Source organism: Sylvia atricapilla, chromosome 6 (genome assembly GCF_009819655.1).
Source record: "Sylvia atricapilla isolate bSylAtr1 chromosome 6, bSylAtr1.pri, whole genome shotgun sequence".
NCBI classification, from domain to species: Eukaryota; Metazoa; Chordata; class Aves; order Passeriformes; family Sylviidae; genus Sylvia; species Sylvia atricapilla.
This window is the reverse complement of record NC_089145.1, coordinates 30114466-30129320: the sequence shown is the minus strand read 5'-3', so window position 1 is coordinate 30129320 and position 14855 is coordinate 30114466. Positions and strand designations below refer to the sequence as shown.

General features: G+C 38.8%; 1 protein-coding gene across 1 annotated transcript in view; it reads left to right on the top strand.

Moving 5' to 3' along the window:
* ZFYVE26 (zinc finger FYVE-type containing 26) overlaps nucleotides 1–14855 on the top strand; it is a 48027-nt gene that overhangs the window by 18718 nt on the left and 14454 nt on the right. The window contains exons 16-29 of the mRNA XM_066321383.1: nucleotides 153–272; nucleotides 543–707; nucleotides 1602–1829; nucleotides 3223–3328; nucleotides 4064–4800; nucleotides 5364–5560; nucleotides 6420–6524; nucleotides 7117–7239; nucleotides 7743–7919; nucleotides 9084–9330; nucleotides 10434–10532; nucleotides 11197–11354; nucleotides 12289–12458; nucleotides 13758–13786. Coding sequence (XP_066177480.1) covers nucleotides 153–272; nucleotides 543–707; nucleotides 1602–1829; nucleotides 3223–3328; nucleotides 4064–4800; nucleotides 5364–5560; nucleotides 6420–6524; nucleotides 7117–7239; nucleotides 7743–7919; nucleotides 9084–9330; nucleotides 10434–10532; nucleotides 11197–11354; nucleotides 12289–12458; nucleotides 13758–13786 — 2661 coding nt within the window. The remainder of the gene's footprint in view (nucleotides 1–152; nucleotides 273–542; nucleotides 708–1601; nucleotides 1830–3222; nucleotides 3329–4063; nucleotides 4801–5363; nucleotides 5561–6419; nucleotides 6525–7116; nucleotides 7240–7742; nucleotides 7920–9083; nucleotides 9331–10433; nucleotides 10533–11196; nucleotides 11355–12288; nucleotides 12459–13757; nucleotides 13787–14855) is intronic.

Below are 14855 nucleotides of genomic sequence, written 5' to 3'. Positions count from 1 at the left end.
GAGCTGATAAATGAAGATGCCCCCTCTGTGCTGTGTTATTTGTGCTAACACCCAAGTCTTAATTAAATCTCATTTTGTACTTTCATGTTTGTGTCTCTTTTTTCCACTCCTAACTTTGATTTTTTTCTCCTTTTGCACCATGACTGCTCCAGGCCACCGACCTGACTTTGTTTTACTGCACTCTGAAGGTATAAAGGGTTTTCCAGCAGTTCTCCAGCAAATAAGTAAAATTCTCAACTATTCCAGCACATCACAAGGTCAATCCAGACCAGGTAGTATGCTTTGCTGATAAGGCTTTCTGTTCAAATGTGCTTAAACCAAATTCTTGTCTTCTGTTGCTATGTAAATTTGAACTTTCCGTTTTTTGGCTTAGTATTTTTAACAAAAAAAGGCAAGGGAGACCTGACCAGAGCTCAATTCTGAATAATCTGAAATGCTCTGGTTTTTTGTATTATAATACACTTCTGGTTTTGTGACCTTCTTCTATGCAAAAATACTTGTGTTTATTGTTATGGTTGCTGTTTCTTTCTCTCTCTTTGTAGAGGTGTCAGATGAGAAAATAGGGAGTCATTTTCGATGCAGTATTGTAGACCTTCTGCAAGCTTGCTACCCCACCTTGACTGAAGAAAGTATTACTAATGAAATTGTTTTATCACAAAACGTGGATCTTATCTTAAATGCACTGACAAATGTTGAATCTTCCGTTGGTGAGTTATTTTTGTGAGCATAAAGACTGATTGATATATGGATCTAAATTTTTGCTTTGGACTTTCCAAACAGTAGTGAATCCAGTAGTAATGCTCTTTGACATACGCACTAATTTATATTTTAGAAATCATGAATGCAAAGAATAAAATTTAGCTGTAATTCTTATATTTGTTTTCACAGCTAAAATTCTGAACTTGTCAGAGATGTTATTTGTCTTATTTCTATGCAGTCCTAGTAAGGAATTCATCTAAGTTTATTTCAACATGGCACCTTATAGATACTTATTCTTACTCTTGCTTTTTTGTCTCTTTTTTTAATAACAAAATGGAGATAAACTTAAAACATTTGTAATACCATAATACCTTCAGATTTTCATAAGACTGTCATAAAACATCTCATCTTTTCCACAGTTGTTTTATCTTACAGCTCTCTTTATTATATAGCACTGGCGTTTCTCTTCTATTCACCAAATTTCTGAATGGCTTTTTGGTGTTCTTAAAATATTTAATGAGTAAAAATTTAGGATGCAAATGTTACGAAGCTCAAGGATTGGTCAGCACCTGTATTTTAGAATAAATGTTAATGACATAGAACAAGATATATTTTAGGTGTGCCTTAATATAGTTCTAACTTGTCAGAGCCATGGTTGCCAGTTTAGATGAACGGTAGTTTTATTCTGCTGTGAAATTTTTAAAATGCTTTTAATTGAATTATAATGCTTATAGTAAAAATTTCCCTTACTTTCAGTTAAATTAAAATGCTTATACTGAGATCTATAATTGCAGAGAGCAAATAAAGTTAAAGCATTTCTCTTTCTCCCCCATCCCCTTGCCTCCTTTCTTCTTGACATTTAATCCTTGAATCTTGGATGTACATCTGTTCTCTTAAACCAGACTCTAAAGGGAGCCTGCTTGGCACCTTGGTGGAGCAGGGCTCTCTCAAACCAGTGGAGCTGGAGAAGCACCTGGTTTGGAACCAAACACAGCTCCTGCTGAGAATTCTTGACCAGCATTCTCAAACCATGCCAGAGAGCAACATGCAGACGAACTTTGTGAAGGCCTTCATTGACTACATCACTACACTGGCTGCTGTGATGTTACGGAGCTTGAATGCAGAGCTGGGTAAGGGGTTTCTGCTGGAAAGTCTGAGCCTAGGTGAAGGTACTCACACTGTGTAGTCTGACCTAATTCTGGAAAGAAATTGTGCAAAAATGGTTCCTTGCCATATGTACCTACTGCCTGTGATTTTGATTTCAACTGATTATTACTTTTTTTTTCTTTAATTTCCTAACACCTATGCCACCCCCAGCTCACATAAAATAGTTGATGTCAGTGGGAAAATGAGAGCAGGAATGCTGACTACTGACCCAGACTCTGCCCTCCACTTAGAGTGGAGACAAAACAAACAGCCCAAAAATTCTTAGCACTCCCCCAGTAAGGTGAGATTGATTTTTACATCCAGTGGATCAGCATACTGTTTAATTGACAGCTCCCTTAGAGGCAGCAAGCACCCTGCTGTTCCACAGGGATAAGAAGAGTGTGTAGAAGGACATGCAGAAGTAACCAGGCAGAATTTTTTAATAGAATCAGCAGATGATGGTGGTTCATGAAAAGAAATGTACCATCAGCACATAAAGCTGTCAGAAGAGCAGAACAATTCACTGTACTAGGAATGAAAATGCTTATCTGTGTTTTGAAGTTGACACTAATTCAGCTGCACTAATGTAAAATACCACAGTACTGATTTCAGGGAATACCTTCCCAAGAGGATAAGAAAAAAGGGCAAAGATCTGTTTGCAGACATGCTGGTTCAGCTCACATCACTACCATGCTGACCATAACTTCTGCTTGGACGTGATTTAGTCCTTGCTGGCTAACTGCCAAAGACAAAAGATCACGCAAAAATATTCAGGGGCTGGGTTGAGTTTGGGGGAAATGTTAATGTACTGGAAGATGAAAAGGTAAACTTAGGAGAATGTGTCCTAAGTGACTTGACATAACTTAGCAGTGGATACAAGTGCTTTCCAGCAGTAGTGGCCGGGGTTTCACTCCTTTGTAAAAGTACCACTGTACAACTCTGAATTCCCTCTGCCCTTGCTAACTGACTTTGATAGAGCATGGACTAACCAATCTATGTCCAGAGACTCATCAGAAAATAATTCTGCATGTTTTCTACTTCTCACAACAAATACATATTTTGGTGGAAGTTTGTAGTAGTGTTGCTATACTGTTTGACCCTAGATCTTGCTTAAAGGGTGAGGAATCTCTACTCCACTTGTTTTGGTAATATGTCCAACATAATGTTGCCAAGATTGAGAGACGTATCATAATCACAAATGCCTTGCAATTTCCTCTGGATTTTACCATTCTAATGTGAATTTATAACTCTGTGAATTTAGTTGAAGTGGTTTAGACTCAGGGCCTTAAAATTTATATTCTGAAAATAAAAGTTGGTCAGTGTATTCAGCTAATGTGTTTGTATTATAATAAATATTCTGATGTTTTTTTCCCTAAGATGTATCTGCAAAAGTGAAAGTGGGAAACCCTTTCATACTGTTACAGCAGAGTCCATCTCAGCTGCTTTCCCAGCTTGTTTTTGAGAAACAAGTTCATCCTGACAGGTCAGTGCTTTTCAGACTATGTACTCCTGTAGGTTATTTTGATGACATTTAATCATGGCTGAGGTAGAATCTTTGGCTGCTTATGACAGGTGGTACAGTCTACTGTGTCCACCAGCTGATCACTTGATGCTGCAAGGATTGGTTTGCAGGGAGGAGCTTAGTCAATGCCTTCTCCATCATCCTGAATATGTTTGATTGGGAGAACAGTGGCTCCATATTTTTAACAATTACTATCTGTTGTGAAGTGAGAGTGAGATCATGTGGATTTTTTTTTTTTAACTGTGTAACAGTTCAGAGGAGTGCATTTACAGCTTGTGAATGTAATACAATAAAGTAGGCCAGTAGATCTTATTAAGAATACTGGGCATGACTCTTGCCCTGGTCAGCAGGTAAACTGGATAATCTAGACTTCTTCCATTGCAGATACTGGATTAGGTTGGCCTGGAAACTGATTTGATGAGGTAGCTTCTAAAAAGATGGGTGCTAACGGTGAGCTATTTTAGTAGCTTGCGTTTAGGTAAAAGTCAGTGTTTGAGGAGTTAGTTCCTTTTCTGTAAAAGAATGACAACATAAGCTCTGAGTTAGAATAGTGTATGTAACCTTCTTGTATATGTACCTGTGAAGAAAATTAGGAGGCTTGTGTTCTCAAAGCATTTGGAAGATTTATTAAAATACGTAATTATAAAGTACCTTTTATATATGCTGGGTAAGCTGGTTCTGTTTTTGATCCTACAGACTTTCTTCTCTCTTGGCTAAAGAAGAGTTGAACCTGAATGTGCAGCAAGTCATTGTTAACTCTTGCTGTGAACCATTGTCCTTGTGCAGTGCAAGGCAGAGCAGCCAGGCAAAGTCTCTTCTGACAAACGTCAGCAACTTGACACACCAGTGTGCCTACCACTGCCTCCCAGATGTTGAAATACCTATTCACAATTCTGCAGTGACCTCTGAGGATATCTCCACTCAGGCCTCATCCTCTCTGAATGACTTGAGCCAGCACACACTGACTGCCTCCTCCCTGGACTTCCTGAAGTCTCAATCGAAGCTAATGGCAACAGTGGCATGTCTCAGTGCATCTAATATACAGAAAATTCACAAATCAGGTTTGTCTTGGATGGAATTTCGGGGCAAACGGGAGGCGCCCTTAGGCTTGGAACAGATTTCCAGGGAGTGTGAGGCATTGTTGAAGGAGTTCCCAATATTGGAACGATTTCTTCTTGCTACGTTTGACCCACTTCGGAATCAAGAGGAAGGTGGTGGTTTGGCTGCTGTCTTCTCTGGCAAGGCATACATGTCTCTGGTTCTCCTGGGATTACATTCCACCACAGCTGTTAAAGTATTAATGGGAGTCTTTGAACAAGCTCTTGCAGCAAAGGATTGGGACAGAGCTCTGAAGGTCTTGGATCTGTATTGTCAGGACATGGAGGAAGTGGTCAATGTGAAGGATGCTGTCCTGAGTTGTGCAGCTGCTGAAGGTAAGAAGGGTTTAATTCAGGCTTTTTTTCCTCTTTTTTTCCTTATTTTTTTTATTTTTTTTTTAATGTAGAGTTCAGCCTGGATGAAAATGTAGAAACTAAAGTAGTGGTCCCTGGGCAAATCTGGAGAGGGAAATAGATAATTTTCCTTTCTTCTAAATTTTCTTTCTCTGATGGTGTTGTTTCTGTTTCACAAATGTGTAAATCATGACCAATTTAGTACAAGAGAACTGGAATGCATCTCTGGTGTTATTTTTATGTGAATAGCTGAATACATCAGGACACAATAATCATTGTACTGTTAATGGAGCATCTCTTACAGCAGTGTCGTTGTCATGCATGAATGATGTGAGCTGTGAAAGGTGCCTTTTGGAGTCTGAATAGTAAGTATCTCATGCTAGCTTTGGCTACTTCCCAAAAATTTGATACTTGGGATGACTCTTACAAAGATTTTTCAGCCCTGTCAGTATTTCTTTTGTTGATGTGATCCAGCAAGGATAAGGATTTTTTTTCTTCAAATTACAGAAACTGAATTTCAAATAAGTGTTTTGTTTTCTCCACAGGTAAGGATGGTTGGCAATACTTGTTCCCAGTAAAAAATGCAGTGTTGAGAAGTAGACTGGCCCTGCGCTGTCTGGACAAGTGGCCCCTTGATGCCTGTTTGGAAATTCTAGCTTATTGCATTTCTGATCTGGGCATACCTCATCAACTGAAAGCCAATCTGCAGAGCAGGAAGAAAGAACTACAGGTTTATCAAAAGGTACAAAGCCATTCTTCAAGTAACCAGTGAGATTAAACAGGCAGCAGAAGCAAATACTGTTTGCCTTCTGAAAAGCTTTAGCCCTTGGTTCTTTATTGATCATGAGAGCTTTTCAAGGCTTTTATCCAAAACAGTTCATGTGAAGTATCCAATTAACACTTAGCTTCCATCCTTCATAACTTTCCCACTTTCCTATTAGCATTCAGGTCTGCAAACATGTTTAGATATAAACATTTGTGTGATTTGATTGTTTTGCGAAGTATTTTCCATTCTATACAAATTCTAGAGCCTCTGGAAACTTTCCACAACAGTTAATCATTTTACAAGTTTGAGAAATGCAGGTGGTGTACAAGACTGGTGGTCCAAGGAGCAAGTTTGTATTTCAGTCATATTTCAGCATAGTGCAGATACCCAGGTTAAGTCAGACAGGCTGGCCTGGAGTTCAGCACAGGCTGAAATGCCAAACAGCAAAATCTGGAGCCATCCCTGCTGAGTTCTGTCTGGTGGGAGTTCTGCTGACAGCTCAGTTGTCTCTGTTAGTGCCAGCAACATCTGCAGTAAATGTGTGCTTTTACATCCATAGTTACTGCCATCTAACATTCCTTTGTTTATGTGCTTTATAGACTCACATCTGTGAAAACTGTGAAGTTTTGTTGTTTTTGGGGGGTTTTTTTTGAGTGCAAGGGCATTACATCACCCCTGAAAAGGACTAGAAATAAATGTGGGTGTCCTTTTTGGCTTTTTTTCTTTGTTCTATGAAAAGAGCTCTTGATGTGATCAGCTCAGCTGTTTTCTTAGGCTATTGATTGCCATAAAATAAAATTCTAGAATTTGTGCTACTCTATATTAACTTTTTCAGATATTGAATGTGCAAAATGAACCATTGTGGAATGACTGGCAGGATCTGAAAAAAGCCTGCACTGATGACCCCCAGGCTGTCATGAATATCATTCTGAAAGCAAAGGTTAGACATCATCGTGTAAATTTTGTTGAATTAGAATGCATAAACTTTGAGTAAATAAATTCATTGAAGTAGCTTCTTAAAACAATGATCGTGGAGATTACTTTGGGAGGAAGGATTCCTTTGCTCAGCTCTGTGCTACAGAAGCCAATATAGATCTGTGTTTAATATCAGGATTTACATGTAATTAATAATTCTTAAGTTTTAGTTAAAACTCTTACTCTGAGCTATAACCTGTTCTTTTCTTTAACAATTCTGAAGATTTTAAAATACTGTAACTTTAGTCATAATACAGGTTTGATTATTAGGTAAATGTTAATACTGTAAATCTGGCTGGCTTTAAGTGTGTTTCTGGAAAACTAACTTGTTTACTGTAAGGTAAACAAGATATTTTAAATACAGGTTGTGACTGGTGAAATTGACTATCATCATCCTGTGTCAATGTAAATTTTTTTTTAATCTGGGAGAGGAGTCTAAGCTACAGAATCTCTTGATCAGAACTTTGGGAGAAACAGCTGTATTGGAGAGTAGAGTTTGTTCTTTTGTTTTCACTTTTTTTTTTTTTTTTTTTTTTTTTTTTTTTTTAATTCTTTAGGATTATGAATTGTGTGAGGAATGGGGTCACTTGTATCCTGTCCCAAGAGAAGACTTGATCAACCTTCACCGTGAGCACCTTCTCCACTTACTGGAGAGGGGAGACATGGAAAAGGCATTGCAGGTAATAGCAAGACACTCTCAGCCTCATATCCACAAAACGAATAAGTTCAGAGCTGTTTTCTCTGCCTTAACTGTATGTGTTTTCATGGTCTGTTTTGGTTCCACCCTTAAGATATTATTTGCTTAGATAAGCTTTTAGGATCCTAGTTCTCCCCTGTTCTGCTTAAGTAAAAATCCAGCTTGGCAATCTAGTTCTTGGACCTAATAGTATAAATGTCACTTACATGGAAGTACAAGGCTCCTTTCATTTGAAAAATCATAATGAAGCATGTCAGTGCTGCTAAAGCAGAAGAATCAGAAGTGATACTAATAACATGAAGCACGGATTGCAGCTGTGCTTCAGTGCTCAAATTAGTGGTGTGAACATTTCTGGTTTTAATAATGGTGAATAGAGAGTGAATTAATTTGCTTGTTGGAGCACTGTAGGGTAATAAACTGTCATGGACAGAAGGCAGCCTTTCAGGAATGTTGTAGGGTTTCAGTGTGTTTTGTTTGGTTTTGTAGCTTTTACAAAGAATCGAAGACCCTGGTGTTTGCCTCGCCATCAGTGAACAGTCCCTTGACCAGCATCCGAACTTGGCAGCCTCTCACTTCTTGGCTGATTACCTCACAGCTCACTTCTATGCCAGTCTGACAGCAGCACGCCGGAATGAAATTCAGGCACTCTGTATAGGATCAAAGGTCAGGAAAACCCCTGCCTTGAGGGATTGACAGCAGTAAATAATGTATAAGTTTTTTGGTAATGCATATTATTTCCATAATATAAAAAGCTTGTGGGTTTTACCAGAGCGTTCTCACCACATTAGGTGGTGAGATCCCGAGTCTCAGGATTCAAAGGAAAGTTAGAGATGGCTTAAAGCTTCTCTTTTCTTTCTCCATTTTTGCGGTTCCATATAATGAACAAATCAGTCTTGTGTTTGAGCTGTGGGGAGTGGAGGAACAACCTAGGCTGAAAGAGGATAGGGTGGAATAAAATAAAATGGTGGAGTTTATTGGAACAGTTGCTATCTTTGTCCCAAATGAAGAAGAAAGTACCTCAGCTTACTCTTTGTATCAGTAACACCAGGCGTCCTACATATGCCCATGCATATGGTGGTTTTTTTGACTTCCTGTTTCTCCCAAGTGCCCTCCAGAGGTGGAGAGTATCACTCCTCTCTCTGGATGGCCACTGCCTTTACAGAAGTCACACAGGTTCTGCACTCAGCCTGGGAATAGATACATTAATCAGCAGCAGATTACCTTAGTTGAATGCATTACATGTAAACAAAATGCAGTGCTTTTGGTAATGTCTGTTTTGATGTAGGACTGTAAACAGCAGCTTGCTCTAGTGTGTGCCACAACAGTATTTTGCTAGGCTGCCTGTTTCCTTTACTTGTTCCTTCTGAAGACATGACTTAATTTGAAAAGCATCCATATTAACTGACCTTCTAGAGGAGAATTGCACTTATTTTCTCCTCTTAACCTTTCCTCAAATGATAGGAGGAAAAGGATTGGGCTAATATACTTCTTTAATAATTATTTTATAAATTATTTTAATAAGAGAATGTGCTGTACTCTGCTAGAACATACTTGTCACAAAAGGTTTTCCGCTCTTCCATATCCTCTGAAATGAGGCAGTGTTTTATAGAATGGAAAACGGAAGCTAAGTGATTCTGCAAATGCTGTCAGTAATTCTGTAACAGTAGTAGGAATTTGTCTTGAGGAAGTCCCATCTCCTTTTTTTGACCTCCACCTGTCATTCCATTCTCTGCTTAAGTTATTGCTTTAGTTTCTTGTCTTTAATATCACAGAAACACAGATTTAAAGGTGTGTAATTTTATGATACATTTTTTCCTTGTGTCTCAGGTGCTGCTGACTCTGCCTGAGCTCTCCCGTGTTAACTACGTCCATCTCTCCTCAAGGCCACTGCTCATGGTGGAACAGCTCCTCATGAATATGAAGGTGGACTGGGTAGCTGTAGCTGTGCAGACACTGCACCAGCTTTTAGCTGGGCGGGAAATTGGTTTTACTGTAGAAGACATTGACAATTTGCTTTCCAAGTATGCAGAAAAAGCCCTCAACTTCCCTTTCACATTAAAAGAAAAGAGATCAGGTAACTGTCTATCAGAATGCTGTTTTTCATTTGGGAAAGAAGGGCCAAAATCCTCCCAGAATAATTTCAGCAATTATGCCATTACATTTTTTAAATGTGTGCCTCCAGTCTCCCTCTAGCCCAGAACGTGTTCTTAAAGTCTTTGTCTTGTAAATAGGTGTTTTCAAGGATCAAACAGCTCCAAAAGTTTCTCAGACTTTTCTCTGTTGTTCCTTATTGAGGTTTCTTTTCTTGTATAATACTGATCAGTTTTATTTTACTCCTGTTTAATGCGAAGTCACTGACAGCTTAAGTGCTTCTAAAGCCTGCAGCCAACTACATCTTCCCTCAGGTATAATGGGGATTTAGTCTTCCGTAGTATTTCCTCCTACCAGAATCCTGTTCCTTTTTCATATAGAGAGCTTCTAGACTTGTAATTCTGTTTAGCAATCTTGTTACGATTCTCCTTTCTGGTTTGCCAATCCCTTCTCATCCATGTTGTCTTTGAATCTCGTGCACTTGTGTTCTTTTAAGGTTTTAGAACTGGAACAGCAGAGGGTGCTGCAGATCCATTCCAATGCTTTTGTCACTGTATTAAAAACATATGGTTCTGTACCTATCCATATCTATTTATACCTGCTGATATGGTACCATTTTGCATTATGCTAGTTTCCAAATGTTGACTTCATTTTATGATTTATAGATGCAGCTCTTGCTAACCTAAAAACAGACTTATCTCTTCCTGCCAAACAATCTATAACTTTGCAAGTATGCATGTTCCTTCCAATGTAATGTGAAGCATTTAATATTTGCCATGAGTGTCTTGTATTAACCAATTGTTTTCACACCTCTGCTGTATTCCTATAGCTATCATTACTCCCTTGCTTTGATAAGGGTCCCTGTCTTTGTTTTTTAGATAATTGAATTTTATACACTTTTGCATTACTTGCTGTGGACTAATTTGCATGCAAACAATAATATTTAATTCCATAGGTAGTCTTGTTTTGTGCTGACCTTCTTACTTACTCATATGAATGGATTCCACTAATCTTTTTGAAAACAGATAGATGTATTGACCAGTATTGTTCTCTGACTTTTTTTTCCCATTCTTCCATTTGTCCTAGATTCTCTGATACGCATTCAAGAAAGTCTCAGTCAGGTACTGGAGTGTGAAACGTTGTCCAAATCAGGATCTTCAGAACTGTCTTCTGTCAACTTTACTGGTAAGGTTAAGACCTTGGTGCCTGTTGGCTGCTTGATCATTCCACCACCAGCCCCTTCACAGGTGGGATGTAGAGGAGATTTGGAAAAGGGTAAAACCTGTGATTTGAGGTTAGGACAGTTAAGTAACTGAAATCACGTAAATTATAGTAATGATGATGGTGAAAAGGGAGATTAGAAAAATAGAAAAGAAGAACAGAACCCAAGAAAAACAAATGCTGTATAATACAATTGTCCACCACCTGCTGACCAGTGCCCAACCCATTCTCCAGTGGAGATTCTATTTCATGCTGTATTGCTTTTCAGTATCCAGTGGTATCCATGGTGTTATTTTATTCCTCGTCCAAGTTTGCTTGTGATACAAAAACAGATGTTGACACGTTGTCTTACACCTCTCTAATTGTTGTGGTAAAGGTCTCTTACTAAGTACATTCTCTTGCTTGTCGGTATTGAAGTACTGTAAGTTTACAATCTTAATTTAAAGCATATATATTCCTTATACAATGTTTTTCTGCCATGCCTAGCTAGAAGATAATGCTGGTAGTCATCTTGTGAGGCAGAAAGACCTTATAGCGTCATTGAGTCTATGGTGTTCCCTGGTACTTGAGATTCTATTATGCAGCTTAAATCTCATTCCATATTTTTCTTGGCCTGGCTCATTTTCAGGTGTAACCATGTCTGCAAGTCCCAGAGACAGAAGTCTGCAGCAGAACTTGTTTCCTCAAGAATTTGTGCCTCCTGAGAAGCCACCACCGAAGCAGCAGTGGATACCTGATGACACTGAAACGATATGTATGGTTTGCAAAACTGAACGCTTTACTATGGTAAGGAGCAAAAATGAAGTACAGACATTCCTAGAACTGTGATCTTAATATGAACAGTTCCTCATGGTCTTTTTCCTGAAAGATTCAAGCTACTTTAGCAGGTTTGTCTGCATCACCATGGGCCTGACAAGATTGCCAGTCCTTTGGTATTTAACCATTGGTTTCTATTTAGAGTGGTCAAGGAGACTGGCAGCAGTTAGCTCCTTGCAGATTTCTGTGAAGTGATAGAGCCTAAAGAGGAAATCTAGTCATCAGAGAGAAGACAACTATGGCATCTCAAAAATGTGTAACAACAGCAGTATTAATAGTCCAAAAGGCTGTCTACTTGACTCTGCTAGCAAGAAATAACGTGATCACTGTATGATTCAGATTACAAGTACAAAAAATTAAATCTTTGTTGTTGGTTACACTTTTCTAAAAACTATTTTTTTCACAGAGTACTTGAGCAACTGCATTGGTGCTCTAAGGGAGAACATTGGTTTTTAATTTTGCAGGTGTGCTGGCAGTCTGTTATCTTCTGCTGCTTAGAAACAGTACTGTTTTCTCAAAAGTGTGTTGCTTTTGAATTTGGAAATTTCTGCAGTGGTATCAGAAAAGTAGTCTAGAGCTTTTAACTTTTCCAGGACATGTTCTACTTAGATTTGTGATCAAAACTGGGATAATTTAAGTAATAGAAAACTCAAGGCTTCTACAAACATATTTTAAATGCTGGCGTCTGTGTTTGGGGTTTGATTTTTTTTTTTTATTTTGCTATGCTTTCTTCAAAAAGGAATTTTAACAGAGAGGATGAATCACTGTATAATTCTGAAAAACGTTATCCTGCATGGTGCTTTCTCCCTTCTAACAGAACAAGTTGACTCACAAGTGGAGAGAGACACAGGAGGGGACTTTAGTAAATTCTCTTAGTGGCTCATCCATGACCTCTTTTGCTTAGTTTAACAGGCGCCATCACTGCAGGCGCTGTGGCAGGCTGGTGTGCAGCTCTTGCTCCACCAAGAAAATGGAAATAGAAGCTTGCAGAGAAAATCTGTCTCGTGTATGTGATCAATGCTATAGCTACTACAACAGAGAAAACATGCCTGGCTTGGTGCAAGACACAAGCGTGTAAGTCCTTCTGTCCTGGTTCTCCTCAATTTTCAGCAGAGTGCATGAGTGGAATGAGGGAGAGATAAGCATTTGGATTTATCTGGATAATGTCACATCAGCTGTTTGGCCTCCAGCTGTTGGGATTTTCAGGTTTGGTAGGTGTGAGAATGTTCCTTATGCCTCACTTTACTTTTCACATTGGACAGAACACTGGAGGGCCAGGCAACAAATTCTTTAATTCTTTAAGTATTAGTAATTCTTTAAGCATCAATCACTAACCTAAGAATTGAATGCTTTGGTACAAAAGATGGCACAAATTGCTACAAAATGTGACAAAGTTCTTTGCTGTTCCAGTTCCTGGATTCATATTGCATGTTGACTAGCTCTGCTGAACATATCAGTGGTTTAGTTATTCCATAATCCCTTGATTATGGCTCCCCAAACCCTTGGGAATTAGAAAGCAAGTTTCTGATTAGATAGGCTTTGAAACTGTCTTTAATAAAAGGGATAGCTGTGATGACAGATTGTCATGATGTGGTTACTTTCAACTGAGAATTGGACTGAAATTCATTGTGTGTACACAGGCCAGCTGGTGAAAAGTGCAGCTGAAAAGAGTTTTACTCTCTGTGACCTTGAGCAGGCTTGATAGGGTCACAGAGAGGAGGATTTACCCTTTCCAGCCATGCTTTCAGATGCATTTCCCCTTTTCCTATCAAGCCTGCAGATAGTAGTATACACTATGGGCAATATCAGTAGGCTTCCTAGGAAAAGAACAATTCTGTGCAGATATGAAGAGGAACCTGTGAAAAAACAGGCAGTGATGTGCAGCTGGACAGTTTGTGTCAGAATGGCTGCTTACATTGCCAGATTAGGCCAGCAAAGCTCAACTCTGTGCTTGAATGCCATCTGCCAGGTTTTAATTAATTGTCTGGGATTTTTTATACTCACTCCATTTGTATATCAAACCCAACTAAATCTTAAGGACGGAGACTTGCATACCAAAGATTTCATTTTGGCTCTGACATGTCCTGATACTGGGCAGTTCTTGTTCTCAGTGTCTGCTTTTTTATGATGTATGCAACTTTGCTTTTCCTGCAGAAGGTCAGTTGAAGTACAACAATACAAAGGGAGAATCTTAGATTTCCAAACAGAAGGGATTAGGGGCAGGGCAGTGTGTTGAAAAGGACAGATAGGGATAGGTGTTGGATTTTTACACAACTTCTGAGGAGGGTAGCCGTATTGATGTCTGCTATAAAGCCATGTTTTCCCCTGTGTGCTGGAGTAGGCATGATGGTTCTTTCTGTTATTTTATTACAGCAGAAAAAAAGATCAGGACCAAGAGGAAGGTAAGGACTGGAGTAATGTTAAACCTCCGTTTTTAAAAGTGCCTGATTAACAGTTAGATAGTGGAAGCTGATACACGTAGTTGCAACTAAAGGGTGATCAAGACTTCAGTTACAGAGTATCACTGATAGGTTTTGCGTGTGCAGGCTGAAATTGAGTATTTCAAGCTTCTGTGAATGGAAATTGAGACTTAGGAGAGATATCTGAGCCAATATTGAATGTATTGGATGGGTGTTATAGAAAGGAACTGAAACGCAGTTGGAAAAGCCACTTTTCATTCTGGAAACAGAGGCAGTGGTGTGAGTAGGATTAATTAGCTCACTACAAAGCAGTGCTGAGGGATCCTCTTTTTATAAACCATGACAATATAATTCTGAGTACCACTGCAGTGTGCTATGGTGTTTTATATCCCTGTGGTGTTTTATGCTGCCTGGAGGTAACACAGGATGAGGCCCCTGTCATGGGTCTGGTTGTGTCCTGAGTTCCATCTCCTGTGTTGATTGTGTGAAAATAGTAGTTGCATTTTGGTGCCTCAGTTTCCAAATCTAATATCTTAAGTTTCAGGAAAAATAGCAACATTTAATTGACTTTTTCTCTGCCATTTTTCCTCAGGAGGTATTTAGTGGATTTGGTGTTTTGGGTGATTCTGCAAAGTGTTCCTACAATGATGTGAAATTCTGTCAGAACAAAACAAAGTTATTTGAAGTGCTTATAACAGTAATGTGAAATATGGTGCAAAATTTGCATTTGTGTAATAAGAAAGCAAATAAGAATGTTTTTCCTTGTTTGTTCCTTTTTTTAAGTATGGTGGGCTATTTGAGAGTTTTTTCCCCTGCTGTTGATGGAAGTTTGCTTTACTGCTACCTTTGTTTCAAGACTGAAATAGCTGAAGTGTAGCTTTTGTTTAGTGTTACTGCACATCGCTGGACCTATGTGATCCATTCAATAAGAATGGATAAGAACAGCATGGAAATCCTCGGATTTAAGAGAGAAAGAGTTTTATTTTTCTTTTCTAACATATGGTGGAACTGTGAAGAAGACTTATCCAATATTTCCTAGCCTAGTTTATTT